We start from the raw sequence: 19733 nt of genomic DNA on the forward strand, positions 1-19733 counted from the left end.
GTTTTGTCAAACAATTGAAAGGTACATATAAAATAGGAAAATAAAAATAAAACCCATGTCTACTGCCCCTTTATTGAGCAGTTAGTACTGAAGATTGTTAATGCTCGGGCCAAATGCAACAAAAGATGCCAAAAGGGCAGCAAAAAGCAGCAAAACTTGCATGAATATATCTCAGTTAGTAAAGACAGGAACAACTGAAGAACTATTAATGAGCCTGTTGAATGGAAACCATGTTGATTAAATATAGCATGGGCAAAACCCAGGTGAGACTTATTTAAAAGAAAAATATTATTTGAGCTAGTCATTTACAGCACTTTGTCATAAATTAACTAACAGCTTCCAAAAAAAAACAAACAACCCACAACTTTAACAATTCACACCTTAAGACACAGAAGCTGTTTACAGAGGATGAGGTAACAAATCCAAACAAAATTTAACAAAGCATTAAAATATAAAGCATATAATTAAACCTTCATTTATATGTATTTGATTTAGTTCTAAGCTACTAAGAATAGAAAGGGGTTAGGAACTAAGAGAGCTTGTAAAAAGGGACTATAGAAAAAGGTGAAAAAAATTGCAAGAGGAATACATAGGCTGGACAGGAAACTAGGGAATATTTCAGAAAAGAAATGAACAAGGGGCATGAAAGAGTAATTAGCATAATCAGTTTACTGAAAAGGTAAACCATTCCCATATATACTTTTTCCAAATACTACAAAGAGACAATGAGACTGAAAAGCATTTCACTGAAACCTGAAAATGCTTATACAACATGTAGTTGACTTTCTTAATGTCATTGCCATACCCGGTACATGCTTAGATTCACCTAATTAAAAACTAGGCATTAGAAGGCAAACCCCTACATTCTCTGCAGAATTCACTCATGAAATTTAAGAAGTAGCCCATTGTGGAGTCCCTCTGTAGGCAGACTGTAAACAACTGGTACTTCTCATCAACTTCCCAAGGAAAACTTCTATCTTCTTAGAAGACAGTCACAGACAGGTGCTCTTCAGGATAATGCATGATCATTTTGGATTGCTCTGAATCACTGCTTTCCTTCATTAAGCTTTACCAAGCACAAGTATCACTGCCCAAATTTTAGTTAATGCACATACAGAAAAATACAGTTTTTAATTCAACTACAGTTGTCAAGTCAGAAAACCTTACAGAAATAAGATTTCAAGAGTGGTGGGAAAATAGTAGATGCCTAGAACTTCAAAAATTGTACTTGCCTCTTGGATCCGAGCAAGACTGCAATTCATTCACAGAAGTACAGTGCAGTCTCCTGGCAGTGTCATGATTAACCCCAAAGCAAGTCAGACAGCGCTGGTGCCTACTTATCCTGCACTGGAGTTATGCACAGAGGTAGTTGTGCTACTACTGGCTGAAATACAGAATAGTAAGGAATGTGTTTTAATAGCAAAAAGGTACCAGAAAACAGGTCCATCTTGCAGTTTTCATTAAAGCTATCAATGGACTTATTATCACAGAAACTAGAAAGACAGAGCCCATTAGATACTGCCTCATATCAAAACTGTCCTCTGCAGTCACAGACATTTCCTTTTTAGGCCACACAAATTCCAAGACAAACAAATTCATTATTCACTCTATTTCACGTTGACAAAGTAACACCAGGACTACCACCCAAGGATAAATCCAGTACTCCATCATGACGTAATATCTTTTTTATTACAATATCCAAAAAACTGAGTATGCAAGATTTTGAGATCTCATGATCCCTTCTTCAATCTCAGGAATGTGCCATCTAAAGACTGTATATTTAAACCATAAAGGACTTTAAATGTAAAGAAAAGAGAAAAATGCATTTTCTTCATAAACATTCTGTGTGTCTCTTCCTACCAACCACATCATCCTCTGTAAAACCCGAAGATTTCTTTCTGTAAAGCAAATATATATATAGTGTTGGTAGCCCGCCCCACCCTGTCCCAAGATCAGTTTTTATTAATCTTCTGTATTAGTGTCAACAATCAGCTACAGATACATATTACTTTGAGAATTAAATACATAATCGTTTAATTCAAACAAGCAGAAGGGCAAGAGGAAAAAGCATTATGTGGATGGCACATTTGGTTGTAGATTACCAAAACATTCAGCCTTTACGATTCATTTATTCTTTCTCTAGTAATCAACTTTCAAATAAAATTTCTCTTTGTTGCAATTACAGACCAAAATACACTAGATAGTTTTCTTTTACTACAATCTTACCATAGTAGTTTAAGAAGTACTATTACAAAATGCTTTTAATTAGTGTACTCTTCACAAAGAGTCAGAGAGGCAATGTAATAGCAGAGTACAGTGTAAAGAGTGCTTCTAGGAACTAGGAATTTTTGTAATATCCTACCCGGTAAGCAATATAGCTACAGAACTCACAGCCACAACTGTTATGTCTACTCTCTCTCACTTAAGCAGCTGCGGCTTCAGTGCATTCAAACTGTGCCCGATGTCTCTGAACGGAGAGTTCTGCCTGTGTGAGCAAATCTGAACAGATTAACACTGGTTTGAATTGAAAACACCCCTCCTTGATCTGAGCTAACTATGTAAACGTACACAAGAGAGGGGAGTTTTGAACTCAGCCGGGAAGGTGAGTGCTCACCACGGCCACCCAAGGGAAACTCTCAACCTGAAGAGAGGTGGTCGGAGATTAACAGAACTGGAACACAAAAAGAGGCAAACAAACAAAAAAAGAAAAGGACAAACAGCAACTGACAGAGCAAACACTTTAGAAAGAGCCTATTCCTTAAGCCTGCTTCAGATATTGCTCTGTTCTATAAAAGTGAATTTAGGACCTAAGGCTTGTAAGTTATAAGAGGCCCAGGTGGCCAAGTCCATCTTCAACGTCACTGAAGTGCTTTCACAAGATATAGCTTTTCCCCGTGTTCACTGGTGAAGATGGGAGCCTTTTTGTAGTGTTCCACCAACTCATCCATAGTATTAAAGCGTCGCTGCCCAATACAATAGACATTGTCCACGAGCTGCACCTTGAAATGTTTGTTCTTCCCCGACGCCTTTAGAGATACTGAGAAGTCACTGGGCTGTTGAGAAGAATTCAAAAAGAAAAACCATAATTACATAAACGTGAACAAAATGAAGGTGTAATTTTGTGGTTTCAAGAACAAACTGTGTCATACAGTTGACGGTAATTTGTTAGTCTTTGTTCCACAGCTCAGTGCTTTAGCTATTTAAGAAACCCAATAGCCTATTATTCAATAAATAATTGCCATTGTTATTAACATGTGCAGTTAAGTCAGTTAAGTGAAAGCTCTCCAGATGCAGTCTGAAGTTGCCAATTACATGACTAAATTGCAAATATTATCTTAATTACTCAATCTAGAAGCACGAGAATGTCAAAGAGAAGGGAAAAACTTTTATCATGTATGCCTTCCTTGCTAGAGTGCCCTGGAGAATGCAATTATTGCAATATTGCTTGGGTGAGATGAAGAAAATTCCCTGTATTACTTTTTTTAGAGTCGTGACCACTAGAGGGCTGTTCTTGCTTTGCATTGCTAAGACAAAACCACATTAACCTCTTATCTTCATTAACACACGCATGGGGAATCATTTCTTCCACTGAGTACACCTTCTTTGTAAAAAAGATAAAGCTATAGAATAAAGACACAGTACAAATCTCACCATCACACCACCCCCACAAAAGAGAAAATTTAAGCACTAATTAAGTTATTCAGAACTGAACAATTTCTCATGATAAATCTCTTCATCTTGGCAATCAGCTGCTTTAACAAAGAGAGCACTGTCATCCAAACAGCCAGGATGAGGCCATTCCACTTTCTGCTTCACATGCCACCATAGGATGGTAGAAAGGACACACTGTCCCTAGTTTCCAGCTGAACTCCATCTCCAGCCATCAACCACTGCTGGCTGGTTACAGAGATAGTGTAGAAGCCTGGGCAATAAGGATTTAACGTGTTGCTGTGCCTCAAATACCGATGACCATTCAAGTAGGCAAGTTAGAAAAGAATGTGGCTGGAAAATGAGGATGTATAGAGGTAGGGCAGCACATTTCTGTGGCCAACTTCCCTGTTTTGGTCCGTGGAGACTGCACAATACAGAACACTACAGCTGCAGGAATGGGTCAAGGAGCAGGCAAGTCCAGCAGAGGGGGATCCAGACCACCAAAAGACCCTCAAAGCGCCCCCCCTTCCTCCCCCGACCCATTTCCAGAAAGGTCCAGAAGAACAGACTACACAAGCTAACACATTTATATGAAGAGCAAGAAACCTAATTCCAGGGTGAGGAAAATTTACTTAAAATAAGGCGCCCCCACAAAGCCTTGTTGATGCACCCCCAGGATCCTGGACACCCTGTCGGCTGGACTGATGCTGGACCCAGGACTAGTGATCTCCTTTCTTTTCCTATCTGATCTCCCTTTCACTTTCTCTTTATATCTTTTATTATTTCTTTTCCTATTAGAAGGCACGGGTAAAACATATATGAATTTCTATACTGAGTGTGTAGTTTGCTAATAAAACTTCATGAGGTTTTTTTGGATCCTTCTGGTTTTTGCCATTCCTTTTTTGATGACAGCCATCTACGAATCTTGGGTTGTCCCTTCCCCATAGGAGTGGGATGTGACAGGTGGGAGTATGGGTTTGTCCTGTGACAGGTGGATGGAGGTAGGTGTCGCCAGCCACCAGAAAAACATAAAAAGCACGCACTAGAGTTTGTAGCAAGCATTTAACAGAGATATGTAATGCCTGATGTGACTGTGGAGGTACTGCTGCAGGGTCTCAGCCCACTGAAGGCACAGTTTCAGGCACAAACCATTGAAGGCACATGCCAGGCTTCAGACACAACCCGCTGCCACACTGTTGCTCCAGCTGGGCCAACACTGTAAACCTGAACTTGTCCATGCTAAACAAAACCCACAAGGGACCATCTGGCATCGCCTTAGGAAACACCCCGAGCACAGCTGTGGCATTGCAGAGGACAAAGCAAGGGGCTCAGGAGCCCTTGTACGTTACTGCTGTCACCAGACTTTGGCTCACAAAACCACAGCCACTGAGTCCTCTACACTGCATTTGCAGGGGTCAGATACACAGAGTACATACCCAAATAAGCTGTAGGACAGCATTTTCTCAGGCATGCTGTCCTTGATTCTGCAATAATGTGTGTCTGCCCTACACATCATGTTCTGCCTTATCCCAAAATCTCATCCCTTGTATCTCCCCCCCTTACCTGTTTTAGTTCTAATGCTTTCTCTGTCTTCCCTCTGACTCCATGTGCCCTGCTCACAGCAAACAAAGCTCCTGTGTGCCTGTTGATCTGGCTCTGGTCCAACTCCCCAGACTTGCACCTTGGCTTTGTTCAGCAGCTCTTCCCCTCTTATACTGCTCAAGGCAGCAGCAAGCTCCTCATATCTTTGGACTAACGCTCTTCTACATTCCAGATCAACAAGCATCACTTCTTTAAAAAAATTTTATGTAACACCTGTAGGAGAATTACTTCTTCCACCTATAACCCAGTGTCACTAGGCCTCGACTGGATCAGTGTAGGCTCTGTCAGGAAGGCTTCCTCTGGCATTGAGCAGCTACTGGCTCAAAATAGACAGAACACTCTCCGTGTCTGCCAAGAGGAGAGGACTGGGGAGGGTGGGGGAAAGTGATGGAAAGAAATGTGCATAATAACATTTGGGATTTCCAATGCTCCACCCAAGATATGTTTTATGCCCTGTCATCCATCCCTAAGTCCAAGTTTGAAAACTGCAATTTTAAGCCAGCTATCTCTGATATTAAACCCCTACCTCAGGAGCATCACAGACAAGCCTGCACAGAGTTAACACCAAGATTGGCTTATTTTCAGCACCTACCCCACTGGGTTAAAGTTAACCCAACTGTACCAACACTGTGCTGTGGTTAAGGCCCCAAATACAGTGTGGACAAACCCTCCAGCGGCCATAACCACATAGGCCTAGGACCTGATCCAGTGGGTATCTCCATAGCCCCAGGCAGAAGCCATTAAACTATAACAAAGCACAGGCCTGCACAAATGAAGTTCTGCAGGAGGTCTGGGACTCTGGGCTCACAGAAAAGAAATTTAGGGCATGGGCTCCAGGCAGCATGCTGATCATTGTGCTCTGAACACAGGGTACCAGGCAGGTCTGTAGGGTCTCTCCAAGGACAGCACTGAGGGTGGCACTTACAGCAGACTAGCTGTTTAGGACTCAAAAAACAAGAACAAGTTTTGCTGACTAAGTTATGCTGATTCCATGGGTGATGTCTACGCCAAACAAAAACCAGTAACCAAAAGGTCCTCATTTAAAACAGAAGAATTTACAAATGGGAAGTTCATAATCTGAACAAAACATTTTTTTGTTGTTTTAGGAACAGGGAAAGAAGTTATGACAAAAGTTTAAAAATAAGTGAAATAGTCACTTTGCACTGAGCAAGGTTTCAATGTTTTCTGACAAACCAGTTGTTTTCAGCACCTCAAAGTTATGAGCTTCCAAAGCTCCTTTTATCCGTTAAGGATCATTATCTTTAGACCTTTAGAAAGGATGTGCTAATGACACACAGAGGAATAGCTCTTGGACCTCTGATCTACTGTCCTACAACCCAGGTACTGGCCAGACTTAGATCTTTACAAAGTGATCTACACAATACACTAAATACTATTCCTGCCATTTTAATTATAACTTTAAGGAATGAACATTCTCCTGAACTATTGCCTATTCTCCCCAGCCCTGGAGCTGCTAATTAGATTGATACATAAATAGAAGACATTATCATGACTTATTTTTTGTAGAATATGTTACAAAGTTTATTCTTTTCATGATCTGATTTAATTAAAAAAAAATCTTTAAAAAGCGGAAGGGCTGATCTCACTCTTTTGAGAGTCAGCATCCGGTGCAAGGAGATGGAAGAGCTTGAACAGCTGTTGCAAAAATCCTGAAACCCTTTATTGGTCTCAGAGTAGTAACTTCTACAGGATTCAAGTACGAACAGCAAAAGCAATCGGACTTGTATCTGTTTTTATTTTGGCTCCTTCCCACCCTAACAAACATACAAATTCATTAAAAAGACTATTAAAAAAATCTCTAAATAAACTATTGCTCTTAACATTGCCAATTCAAACTATGCTGGTTTGATGCAGTTTAAATTGGTTCCCTGCTGACCTCCTTGGATTTGCTTCAAGTCTGTTTATTTTATTTACTGTTTAAGCTATTTTGTTTCAACTGCTGGTCAGTTTTTCTTCCTTTTTCATCTTAAATTAATTGCTACATTTGGATATTTGCACACTAACTTTTCCAGGAATAAAAGACATACACTAAATAAAGGCACATCAGAAGTAAGCTTTAATCCCTGAAATCTATAGAAGAGTTGACGATTCTGCAACAGATTTACAGAGCATAGCTTCATGACAGGGAACCTGTGAATATTTTTGCACCTTCATAAATGGAAAGACCTAAACCTGAAGTTAAATCAATTCCTAAAAGAAAAAATTAAAGATTAGCTGTAATACATCTGCAGCCCTGCAGTCCAGGTGCAGTACTATTTTTGAATTTTTTCCAATTCCTTTATTTTAACTCTCACCTATAACTAAGATGACCATAAGCTAGCTGGTGCCTTCGGTATGTGGAAAACAGCAGGTAGGAAGACGTTCCTTTAATTTTATTTCTTTGGTCAGGAACTTCATTATCTTTTAAAAAAATCCCCCAAAAAACCCAATTGAAAACTCTATCATGAAAACAAGTTATAAAGCAACATAAGAGAGAGAACAAGTTAAACAGGAAAAGAGAGTTCCCTCTTTACAGTCTCTATTTGAGAATTAAACAATAATTTTGTCATAAATGGCAAGGTTGTGACAAATAGCTCCCTCTGAAAGCCTTTTACTGATTCTATACCTTATTTCAAATTTTTTCTTTCAGTCCAATTCCATTTGGCAATGTCCTTTCTCCAAGAAAGATATTCTCATGCCCTTATTCCTCAAACTATTGTAGACCCTTTGAGCTCCCATCTGTGAACCCACCCTGGGGCTCCACAACTCCTTCCACTTCCATACCCAGGTTTTTCCTCACTTCTCCTCCTCCTCAGTCACCCAGCCAAAAAACCCCAAGTCATAGCCCAAAGATATAAGGTCAGTCTGGAAAGAGCCATCTGGATCTGGGAGGGTTAATTCCTTTTTCTACCCCTTTTACCTCATTTGGATATAACCAATTTCTCCCCCCTATGGAATGTTTGCCATGTTCTGAAATCATTATTACACAGGTCAGAAACATGAATTGGTTCCATCGATCTTCAAATATAGCTCTAATATGATTTCTGTTCTTCCATTTAAAATAAACCACTAGGATATTTCCTTATGCTGGTTTAAAAAAAAAAACCCACAAACTTTCTCCTCGTGCCCGCTGCACTCATCAATCACTGCATGTCACAGAACACGACCAATGTTCTGTTTTTAAACAGTTGTCACATTTCACTGCTTCTATCCAACAGTTGCAGGATTAAAACCCCAGGAAAATATGGGACCATGAATGCTACAGAATTAGCACCTCAGAAAAACATACAAACTCTCAACCTGTGCCTTCTCCCTCTATTGTCACTACTGCTGGAAAAAGAACACAGGAGCTAAATACGATCTCAAAGAACTGACACAAATCCAGTCACACCTACAATCCTCAGTATCATCTTAATACACCTACAATTGTCAGTGCCATCTTAAAACTATACCCTGAAACTCCATTTAGGATGGGGTACTATAATTTGATATCTGTGATGCTACCAGTAGAAGGTAACCATTACGTCCTAATGAATAATTGCTCCTGAAATCATCAAAAAATTTGCACAGCTCATTCGCGCTAGTAAACAGAACTAGTCTGAGAAAAATAACACCACCTCTGCTTCATGAGAAGACCTCATAGGACTACGAAGCACTGGTGTTTGTCTAATCACTAGTTTTGCACCCACCCACAGCAGAGGGCAAGGGGCCCACAAGTTCTGACAGAAGCTCCCTTTGAAGCCTAAGGGTGTCTGCAGCAAAGGCTCTGCTCAGAAGCTAGAGCTGACATACTACTGCTTCCTGTTAGCTACAGCACTAGCAAGCATACTTGTTTCCCAGGGTGAATCTGAACAAAACAATCCTCTTCTACCCAAATTTGCTTCTCTACTTAGTGAAATCTGAGATCTTCAGAGCATGATGATCACCCACCCAGCCCAGGCCACCAGTGTCAGCCAAGACCTGTTTGTCTTGTGTTAGGAACTACACAGAGAGAACAAAAATCTGACCACTGAAGAGCTTGCAATTCAAAACGGGTAAGAAGGTGCTGTACAGAGACTGCACAATCTACTTTTTCTGTCGAGGAGTGCTATTTAAACAAGATTATAAACTTCATCAACCTAGCAGCCTGCAAAGAAAGAACAAATCAAGCAGTATTTCTAACTAGGCATGTGCCAGTTCTTTTAGATCTCCCAAACTAAGGTGACATTACCTAGCTGTAACAGATGCAAAAGCGTTATCAGTAGGTAACTGTGCCTGTTACATAAACCATGGGCTTAAATGGTTCAAGCAAGTTTATGGTTCTAATAATAGTATTTCGTAATTAATGAAGATTATCAGGCTCCTAGCTAACTTACAGAGTTCATCTCAGGATATTCTGCACCATGGCAGCATCCCTCAGATGTAAGTGTAACTGAAGAGAATATTTTTGGCTAAAGGAATCTAGCTGTGAGACGAACATCTGGTAAGTTAAACCTAGAGAAACATTGTAAAATCTTGCAACTACTAACACTTAAAATGAAAAAACATGACAGTCTCATCAAGAGAATACAGAATAATACAAACTTTCCTCTATACAAGGAGAGTTTTTCATAACTCAATAATAAGAGCAAAACTCAAAGAAATCCAAGGAAAACTTTTATACAGATGAATTTTTGTAACTATGGTGATGGAAGGCTACAGAAAATCCTAAAAGAGGTCAAAAATCAGACACAATTAACAGAATGATTCACAGTTTTATCTATGGGCCTTTTCAGAAAGGAATAACCCCTGCATCCACAGCTTTAATATGTGGGTTCACAACACAATGTAATGGGAAGTGCTGTCTGATGGAAAGACCAAACCAGAGAGCTGACAACTTGGCTCTATTCAGTCTGGTCTCTCTAATCAAGATCTTTTGTTTGGATTGTGCAGACACTCCTGGTGACTTTGAGCCACAGCATGAACACCCTCTGTAGTCATGCATGTGAAACACAGCAACCTTCAGGAATTTAAGGGTTATTACTAAACTATTCCTTCATTCCATACATAATAAGCTTGAAATAGATTTTTTATGATCTTTTTCTCAATGCTATCAAGTATGCCCATTCACTTATATCACTCCTGGCACTTCAGGGAAAAAACTAGCAATCCCCAATGTTTTATAATTCACATACATAAACAAACTACATGATGGTATGACACATAAAGATTACAGCAGACAAAAGTTTGAGATGCAGTAAATTATTCCTTTAAACCTAATAAAAACTAAAACTCTCAAATAGTACTAAGACAAAGGGGGCATTTACATGCATAACTACAGTTTTCTCATTGCTAAAACAACCCCAAATACAAGACTTGATCAAGAGTAGAAAAATCAGGAGAAAAGGTAAGTTCCCCAATTCAGTATGTGGTGTTTTTTTTTTGTGGGTGTGCAAAAAACTTGCTGAAATATGAATAGAGTAAATTTTCTGGGATTCCAGTAAGTGTTAGATACCAGAAACAGTTTGAAGACCACATTCTGAATTCATCTTTTTGCATTCCACAAGCAATGATCTCTCCAGCAACAATGCAGGCAGCAAATTTGAAACTGCTTTGAATACAAGCATTCAGCGTCATGACATCATATTAAACTAAAAGGTTATTGTGTTCTAGCATTTAGTGTTATGACGTCATATTAAACTAAAAGGTGTTTTTTCAAGGAAATTCATTTACTCCACAGATAAGAGGTAGACTCCTAAGAGCAAAAAAAACCGAGCCATAGCATGGTGGTCACTGGTTTTTAAGTAATGTATTTCAAACTGTTCTTCTGGTACTTTCCCAAAAAGGCAGAAGAAAATTGATAGCTACAGTCTCAAGGTCAATCACAACGCAGCATCCAGATCTGAAAGTGAGTTTCTACCTGCTGGACAGACACACCAAGAATACACAGCATCCAGTATCCTGCCTGCCCCCTATCAGCTGCCTTGGAGAGACAGCTGAACTACTGTAATTTAATGACTACCATAATCCTCCAGTGACTTTCTACATTTTAGAAGACCGTATGTCCCACATCAGTCTTTTCTTCTGTTGACTAAACAGCCTCTGTAAGTCAGTCATGATTTCTAAATTTCTATTTTTCTTCCTGTCCTTCTCTGGCCTATTTTTATTTAATCACTATTTTTCTTCCTGTTCTGCTGTGGTTTATTTGCATTTGCCTTTATTTAATGATTACAATTAAGCAGAAATAGGAATTCAATGACACAGAGTTTCAAAGAAAGGGTAGCTTGATAGCTATCATGTCTTCTGCAGAACAAATTTGTCAAGGAAAGATGCCTAAAATTTAATCAGACAGTACTGTAGTCAGATAAAAATATCTGAGATTGTTACAGAATTGTCCTTTGTCAATTTTGTCAATTATACATATGATGTAAGATTAAAATCTGTCATCTTTTCAAAATCACAGTCAAGGGATAATTAGATTTTGAGTGCTTTAACTGTGAATTCTCTGGCCTCAGCACACATTGAAGTCCTTTCAGATGAATTTTAAATTTGAACTTTCAGAATTACAGTGAACGATAATCAGTACTAGTTATATCCCTCTGATGCCATCAAGGCTCAATTTACAAGGCATATGAGCTGCTGACTTGACCCTCTCTGTTGTATATCATAATCTTACCTAGATACAATAATAACTTTACCTTATTAAAACCTAAGTGATCTAAGAAGATCAGAAATACATTAAAATGGGACTTCAACCAATAAAGAATCTATGTAGTTATTCAATTAAAAGAACAAAATGGACCAATCCAAAGACTATTTGAAATTAGCTTTAAGATCAAATTAATGACCAAATTTTCAATTAGCTAGAATTATTTTATCTTGTAGCACTGTAAATTTGAGGATTGCATGAGAAACACAAGAAAAGTCAAATGGAAACCTGAAAATTTACTTGCTTGTCCAGTAATTAAAAAAACCCTGGATAATACGGACCACAGCTGTGAAATTTCAGTGTAAATGCCACTGAATTTCACTAACAGACTGATTCTCACAAGCAGCAAGTGTATTGGTTGGTAGCTCTGAAGACTTGTTTGCTTCTTTAAGGGTGAAAAGACAGGGGACCTATTCACTGCCATGCTGCTACCCCACGCATGGGGGATTACAAACCTGCTGGGCTGAGCACCACTTACCGAAGATTCACTGTCTCTAACAAGGAAATCTCCTTCCACTCCCCTTTCGTTCAGGGCACATTCTGCTTGGTGTCGGGTAACGTTCCCATAATACCATTCTCTTCCAGCAAACCGTCCTGTAGAAGATGGTCCCGTGTAGCTTATCTGAGGTGGATGAGAAGTGTTAATGGTAGGACCATCACTAATGATTACTACATAGTTTTTAGGAACAAGACCAATTTGCCCTCTGGAATTTTTACATTTCCACCATTCTGGGTCATTTTCAGGCTTTTCAATGACTTCCATCGTTTCCCCCTTTTCAAAGTTGAGCTCTTCTTCTGTGACGGAGCTGAATGGATACAGTGTCTGAACAATGTGGAGTACTTTGGTGCCCTGGCCGTTACTCATGGAAGCGCCTTTCCTTAGGCTGAGAAAGCTGGGTGAATCTGCAGTTGCCTCCTCAACCTCCTCTACCACATAGTTCGAAGGAAACCAGCCGATCTGTCCGTTGTAGCTACCTCTCCACCAGCCGTCGCTGCACTTCTCCATGACAATCACTCGTGATCCTTTAACAAGGGACAGTTCATCCTCCCTCTCTGCAACATAGGCAAATTTCACGTAGGCTGGAATGTTAAGATCGTAAATCCGGTCGGCGCTGCTGCCGTTGGATGGGTATTCCGCGTCTGTGCTGGGAGTGGGTGAGGCATCTCTCGCACTTGTCTTTCTCTTGGTTTTTCCCAAGCCTGTAAACGACAGAAATGTAAAGTGGTCACTTGGAATGCTTGTCCCCAGACTGCAAACACTGGATTTGGTGACGTGCTGCTCCATCACTTCAACAACACTGCTAAACTGAGATCTCTTCTGTAACACTACACAGTCAGGAAATAGCAACACCTTTAAGAGATTCTCATTAATATCCAGCTGATGCACCATTAGGTAAGGAGTAATTTGTGTTACAATGACTTCTATTCTCTTCTCAGAAGTACCAGAGTTTAAACACACTTAAACACACTGGTTTCTTCCCCAGGAGAAAAGCTAGTCATTGAGAGGTTTCAGAGTTTGCTCTTAGGTATCTTAAAACTCCAGCCAAATGACCATGCCCTTTAATTTTAGAGATGATTTTAATTTGGTTCAAACAACAAGTGAAAGAAAATGTATGAAAATTAGCAAGCAAAGAAATAAAAACAAAAGTTTGTCTGCAGATTATGTTTTGCTCTCTTTGTTCTTCAGGCAGTCCCCTAGCAGGTACAGCTGCAAGTCCTTCCATCTGCAAGCCCCCCTCTGAAATCCACACCTCTTTCATCTACGTTTCATCATGTACTATAACAGCGTAAACCTGACGGTGAGGAAGACCATTTGCATACATTTCCCTATAATCTGTAAATTCTGATGTACTGTCACAGCTTTAATTATAGTGTGAAATACAATGCACAGAAGTAGCAACATTAAACACACAATTTTTTTTTCTTAATTAGAGGAACCATGCTAATGACTGTTCAAATATGGAAAAAAACCTGCACAACACAGTGTATTTTCAATTTTTTGCAGCAAGGACTGCCTTAGCTCATATATAAACAAGACAATAAAGGGAACAAGCAGCCTTCTCCTGTAAAATTCGCTTATAAAAGTTCTGAAAACAAAAGACAGAAGTCTCAGTGTAGCACAAACCAAGTAACATCCAAAATGTCACACATGGGGCAGAAAGCAAAACCAATACTGAAATAGGAGCATTTGTACTTTTCTCCATGGTCCTAGAGCCCAGCTGGCAGGTGAGATACTTAGCTGAGACACAAGAGCGCACGCACCAATTATGGAAGATTGAATGGAAGGAAAATAAAAAAAAGGTACTTTGGTTTTGTTTCTTCAAATCATCTGAAATAAGGAGATGCATGGTATTTCATTTTTAACAATTCAGTCCTATTCAATCTCGCCACTCCATTGCCAAAATGTGTGTTTTAATATATATGGATATATATGTACTTGCATATACTACGAGCATCTTCAGCAAAGCTGTTTATTCAACACAAAACTTCTTTGCTTATTTCCCAGGTTTATCTGTACAGCACAGACAAACAGTACACACACACAACCATGCAGAGATCATTGACCAGAAGGGTTAAATACATTAATTAATACAGTCTTATGGTCTCAGAAGATGGCAGAAAATTTTGATCATCCTAAAGTGTTTCCTGACCTGCCCCAGCAGCTCCTTGCTTCCTGCTGGAGCCTGCTACATCCTAATGTCATTCTAACTACATCACTTCAGCTGAGAGCCGGCAGCTGTACTTTCAGGCAAAATGAGGGAAAGCAGCTTATTGTACTAGGGGAGACAATCACAGGAAAAGAGTGTCCAAGCGAGCACTAATCGGAAGCTGGTCGAGCTCTGATCTCTGCCAAGACTGGAAATTTTTATCAGTTTAGAGATCATTTTTAACCAAAAGACAAGAATGTATCAGAACTAATGAGCATAAAATTACAGTGATATAAACAAGCACAACTTCAGGGTTGTTCTGTCAAGAAAGGGGGGAAATTACTTGTTGTAACTTCATGGAAAACAAGCTGCTGTATTTCAATAAATTCACTCTACATAAAGCCCTCCACTGAGACTGAACCTTGCAGATTAAAAGCTAAGGCTTTTATATGCTCTCTAATGAATATATGCAGCACCACTTCTTGGAATCACAGCAGAAGAACTAATAAAACAAACCCCCCAGCAGATGATGAAGTAGTTGGCCAGGAGAAAACTAGCTGAAAATCAGAGCACAGAGATAACTGTAAGAGATGCGGATGCAGTGTGATAAGAGAATGCCATAAACCGAAGTATCTGGAGAAAAAAAAAGTTGATAAACAGGTGAAAAAAACCAAGTTTCTAAAAAAACCCTCTGGAGTCTGATAAAGGTATCTAAACATTTATCAAAAGGTTATAATTCAAGCACTTTTTTTCACTTGAAGTTTCATAAATTTCATCTTTTTTCACAAACCTTCCAATTGTGCATGTGACATTTCAAATGTTCCTTCCTATCCTCCCTGTTCAACATAAATCATTACAACTTTGGGAACACAGAAATTAGAAACTTCACTATGGGTTTTTTTACCAATAAAGGCAGCTGGAGTTCTTCAGTTTAAGCTTAACATTTCATGTGAACAAACTTTCTAAGGCTGACAGCATGGTAATGATTAACCTTTTGCAACAGCAGCAATGAGCACTAAAGAGTATGTTTCCAGTTGGTTTGACCAAAGTAACTACCTATGCAGAAACCTGGTTGCAGTCAAGCACAGTGAAAGGCATGTTCATTATCTAACAATCATTTTTTCTGTGAGGTTACAACACTCATAACTGCGTCTATGACTGAAGAGGAAACAAGTTGTTCCATGAGCAGAATGAAGGAAATCTGTTCCTGTTTTTCTCCTTATACCTCCTGCTGCACTATTCCTCCTCTGCCTCCTCCATCTCCTGCAGGATTTAAAATAAGCCCCCCTACCATATGACTGCCTTCACATCTCCAGGTCTTTCTCATATCTCCAGTTCCCTACTGCCATCTCCAAACTGCCCTCAAAGCATAATTTACCTCCCCTGGTGCTGCCCTCCTCCCTACCTTTGCTGGGCTGGCCAGCCAAGCACAATGCCTGGCACACTGTTGCCTTTCAGCCCTGCCTGGACTGAGCAAAGATCTGGGATTGTTCTGGCTTCTCCTCCAGTGAGGGAAACCAGCAGTGTGCCTCCCAGGCACAGAGTTGGAGAAAACTAGTTAGTTTATCTCTGCCAGTCTGTCAAGTTTGCCTAAAATTGGCTGAGTTATCAAGGGTGGACAGATGGACGGACGATGACAGCTGACTGTGACAGCATGGCTAGTGTAAGCTTCATTTCCTTAGGAAACAAGTCTAAAAATATAACTTAATAGGAGAGCTGGTCATAGCTAAGCAAGAATAAAGTTAGGATTATCATAAACTTTGTATATGCACTTATGACAAAACTCACAACTCCATTAAAAAAACAAAAGCACAGTCCACATGAGTCATCTCTAAAAAGAGTAAACACCATCATTACTCACTACGAACAGAAACGTTCACTTACTACTATTTGTAAGGGTATCCCTATTCTTATGTCCAAATGGAATGAAATCCATATAAAGAATTTCATGGAAAACAAAACATTCAAGCACTTTGGGAGTCATATTCAGAAAAGTCAAATATATTTGCGATTGCAGTCATAATTTTGGCATTTTTTATTATCTTTGTTCTAATGAAAACTTACCTACTAGTGAAATACAACTGTATTTTTCCCATTCTGACTCATTGGTTACAGTTCACCTGAAGCCATAATCCTTTGTAACACAAATAGTTGTCAAGAAGGAGAAACCTAAAGCAAGAGATCAGCTTTGAAGTGAAGGGAAAAGGGTGGGAGCAAAAAAAGTATTGCAAAGCAGCAGAAAGCCTGTTTTATGGTATTGCAATTCATAGGAAGTAACACTGTTCACAGTCTACAACTAATCTACAATAAACTAGTTCATTTTCACTCTTGGCAAACATGTTGCCAAGTGATGTAAACATGTTTAATTTTTAGGCCGATAAATTGCTGAGATAAAGAAAAGAATCAACTAGTTAGCATCATTTCCAGAGAAGGGATCCACTCTGAACCCTCCTTTTCTCTGCACTGAAAGAAATCCTCTGGCCCCAAGTTTAGTCCTAGGAAATTCAGAAACATGCCAGTTCCATCACTGTGTTCCCGCTTCCTTTCCTAGCTCAGTTGTGGCTCTAAAGAATAGCTTATTTTTTGAGCAGCAGGCTGAAGACCAGTTTCCTATGAATTTGCTTCCTGTCTCTTAAGTTTCCATTGTGCAAGGCCCAGTTTAGCACCCTTTCGTTACCATCTTGTCCCTGTAATGGCCTTCCCACTGTACCCATAAAGTCCTCCAGCTCCCACCTCTCCCAGTGCCCTCTCCCCACAGCCTTCCCATCTCGTGCTCCTTAGACTTCTCTCGGAAACGTCTTGAGCACCCCCAAACCTCAAAGTGGTGGAATTTCCTTCTGGTTGCTCTTCTTTGGCCTGATGTTGAGGTAGTGCCACTTCCCCTACCCCTACCTGTGTCTCCTGCCATGCTGGCCACACTCCTGGCCCAAAGCTTGGCCACCTGTCAGACAAGCACAGGTGTCGTGACTGCTCAGACTTCTCCTGATAAAAACAAAAGGTTTTCTCTGTCTCCCTCTCTCTCTCTCTGTCTCTGTCTCTCTCTCTCCTGCTTCCAGTGAAGGTACCGAAACGAGGCTGCATAGCTACGATCTTTATGAAAATTTGTTCATAGGATAAACGAGTCTAGTTATCTTTAAAACATTATCTTAATACATACTTTAAGAAATACATAGGGATTTTTTTGCCACTAGTACAAATTTGGATTCCATTTGCTAATTATGGTCTAATATTCTACACTATCTTTAGTTGAAAAAGCCTATTTACAAAAGATACAATTTCCTTATTTTAGAAAGGCTCATTTGATGAGTCTTTCCCTGTTCCTGTGAACTGGTGTCCTTGCCTGAAACTGGTGAGTGACCACATTTTGTATTTTAACTGCTCTTGCTCATCCCCAGAAGAGACTCATTGATGTGGCTGTGTAATAAATTTTTGCAGCCTTATCAGTATTCACAGTTATTTTTTTTAAGTTCCAATTAAGAATAACATAAACTAAATATGAAGGTATTTGCAGTCAAATTGTCTAGCAACCTCTTCCCAAGACTGCTCTCTAAATTTGTAACATCTTGTATGTAGCTAAACTTTAAACAGGCTAAATACAGCTGCATTTCTTTCCAAAGGGATTTTAAGTTGATCTGATACTTTAGATTACAGAAGGTGAGAGAATGGAAAAGTCAGTATACAAAAAAGATCATGCAATACCAAAAGCCAAATTCTGAAAAATAGTTGGTAAGTGAAACTAGTGTCATCTGAATTCTTCCGATCTATCTTTTCTAAAACCCTCTCTGAATTTATGAGCAAATATTTTCAGCAGCTTACCTACACATCAAATTCACAGAAGGAAAAAAAAAAGCCCTTTCAGAAAAATGTTGCAATATAAACAAACTGTATTCCTTTGAGAAATCATAAATGTAACATTGAATTTCCAGAGCAGAATTCCTCAATTCAGAATTCAATGAAAAAGGCCATACCACTAAATATGATAGATACAACTCCTTAAGAAGTTTCCAACAAATTCTTATTCAAATATTAGGAGCAATTAAGGAAGGACAGCTTCCTCCAAAAGAGACCTTTGAACTATAAAATGTACTGCAAAAGTAACAACAAAAGTGTCTCAAAACAACTGAGTTCTTGGAAACTACTTCCTCTTTAAGGGACTAGAGTTCTATAAAATGGTGTCCTTCAAATATCCTCTATCAGTGTTGGAGATGTCAGTTTTAAGTCTAAATATGCAGCTGGAAATATGAAAATGAATGCTGCTGAATAAAGCTGTTAGCTCTCCCCATAGCAATTAGAAAATGAACTTTTTGTACATTTTCATCTCTTACTATATTTACATTTCTTAATAGATTCTTTTTCATAACAAGTCAGAACTGATTTTTGTATCACGTATTCAACCTTTTATGTTTGAAATTAGTTTTCCATCAGCTATTGTACATTATTACAAAGCTATAAATTGTCAAAAAATTAATTTCAGCAAGGTAAGGGTCATCAAATAGATATCTTGAATTAATAGTGCATCAAATACTGACAGGTACTTTCTTTCATAGTCTATTTAGAAATACAACAAGCTTTTACTCAACTAAAAACTAAATTACACTCTATTAGTTAATCAAAACACAGGATCTGATACTAGAGCTGAAAAGGACACATGTACAGCCAAACTCAAATGTGGGTAAAAAGCGGCGTATTTAATTTTTACCTCTCTAAACTGAATTCTGTAGATGTTTTATTTTTTTTAATTCTCCAGATACTGACAGGTGATGTTCTGCCCATTTGGAATGGTGGGCAGGGCTAGCCAAGATCCCTGCCTTCCTGCCAGCCCCCAAGTTGCCCACACCAGCTATGCCCTCCCCAAACAGACTTGCTCTGTATTTAGGTTAGTACCCAAAAATCAATCCAGAACGTACAGTTTTATGATAAGCTGACTAACTGGCATGATTTTAGTGAGTCAAATGCAATGCCAGGCTGATTTTGGTGGGTCAGCAGGACCACCGTGGTGCCCCTAGGCCCGGACCACAGTGCTGGGGGTTGTTCTTTCAAGGGGCAGAGCACCTCCCTCCTTCCATGGGTAACACCCTTACCCAACTTCCCTCTTCACACTCAAAGGCAATGCCTTTCAGCATGATGCTCAACTTCAGCACGAGTTCACAGCTATCAGCTATCAA

At 39.3% G+C, this 19733-nt stretch overlaps 1 protein-coding gene across 5 annotated transcripts in view; it reads right to left on the bottom strand.

Annotated features, from left to right (window-relative positions):
* Window positions 1–442: 442 nt before the first annotated feature.
* The window catches only part of NCK2 (NCK adaptor protein 2), an 85634-nt gene continuing 66343 nt past the window's right edge, over window positions 443–19733 (bottom strand). For all 5 annotated transcript variants that reach the window (XM_032679935.1, XM_032679936.1, XM_032679934.1 and 2 more), the window contains 2 exons: window positions 12399–13120; window positions 443–3053 (listed from right to left, as the gene is read on the bottom strand). In XM_032679935.1, the coding sequence (XP_032535826.1) occupies window positions 2859–3053; window positions 12399–13120 (917 nt within the window). In that variant the 3' untranslated portion in view covers window positions 443–2858. The remainder of the gene's footprint in view (window positions 3054–12398; window positions 13121–19733) is intronic.

Source organism: Chiroxiphia lanceolata, chromosome 2 (genome assembly GCF_009829145.1).
Source record: "Chiroxiphia lanceolata isolate bChiLan1 chromosome 2, bChiLan1.pri, whole genome shotgun sequence".
Lineage (NCBI taxonomy): Eukaryota > Metazoa > Chordata > Aves > Passeriformes > Pipridae > Chiroxiphia > Chiroxiphia lanceolata.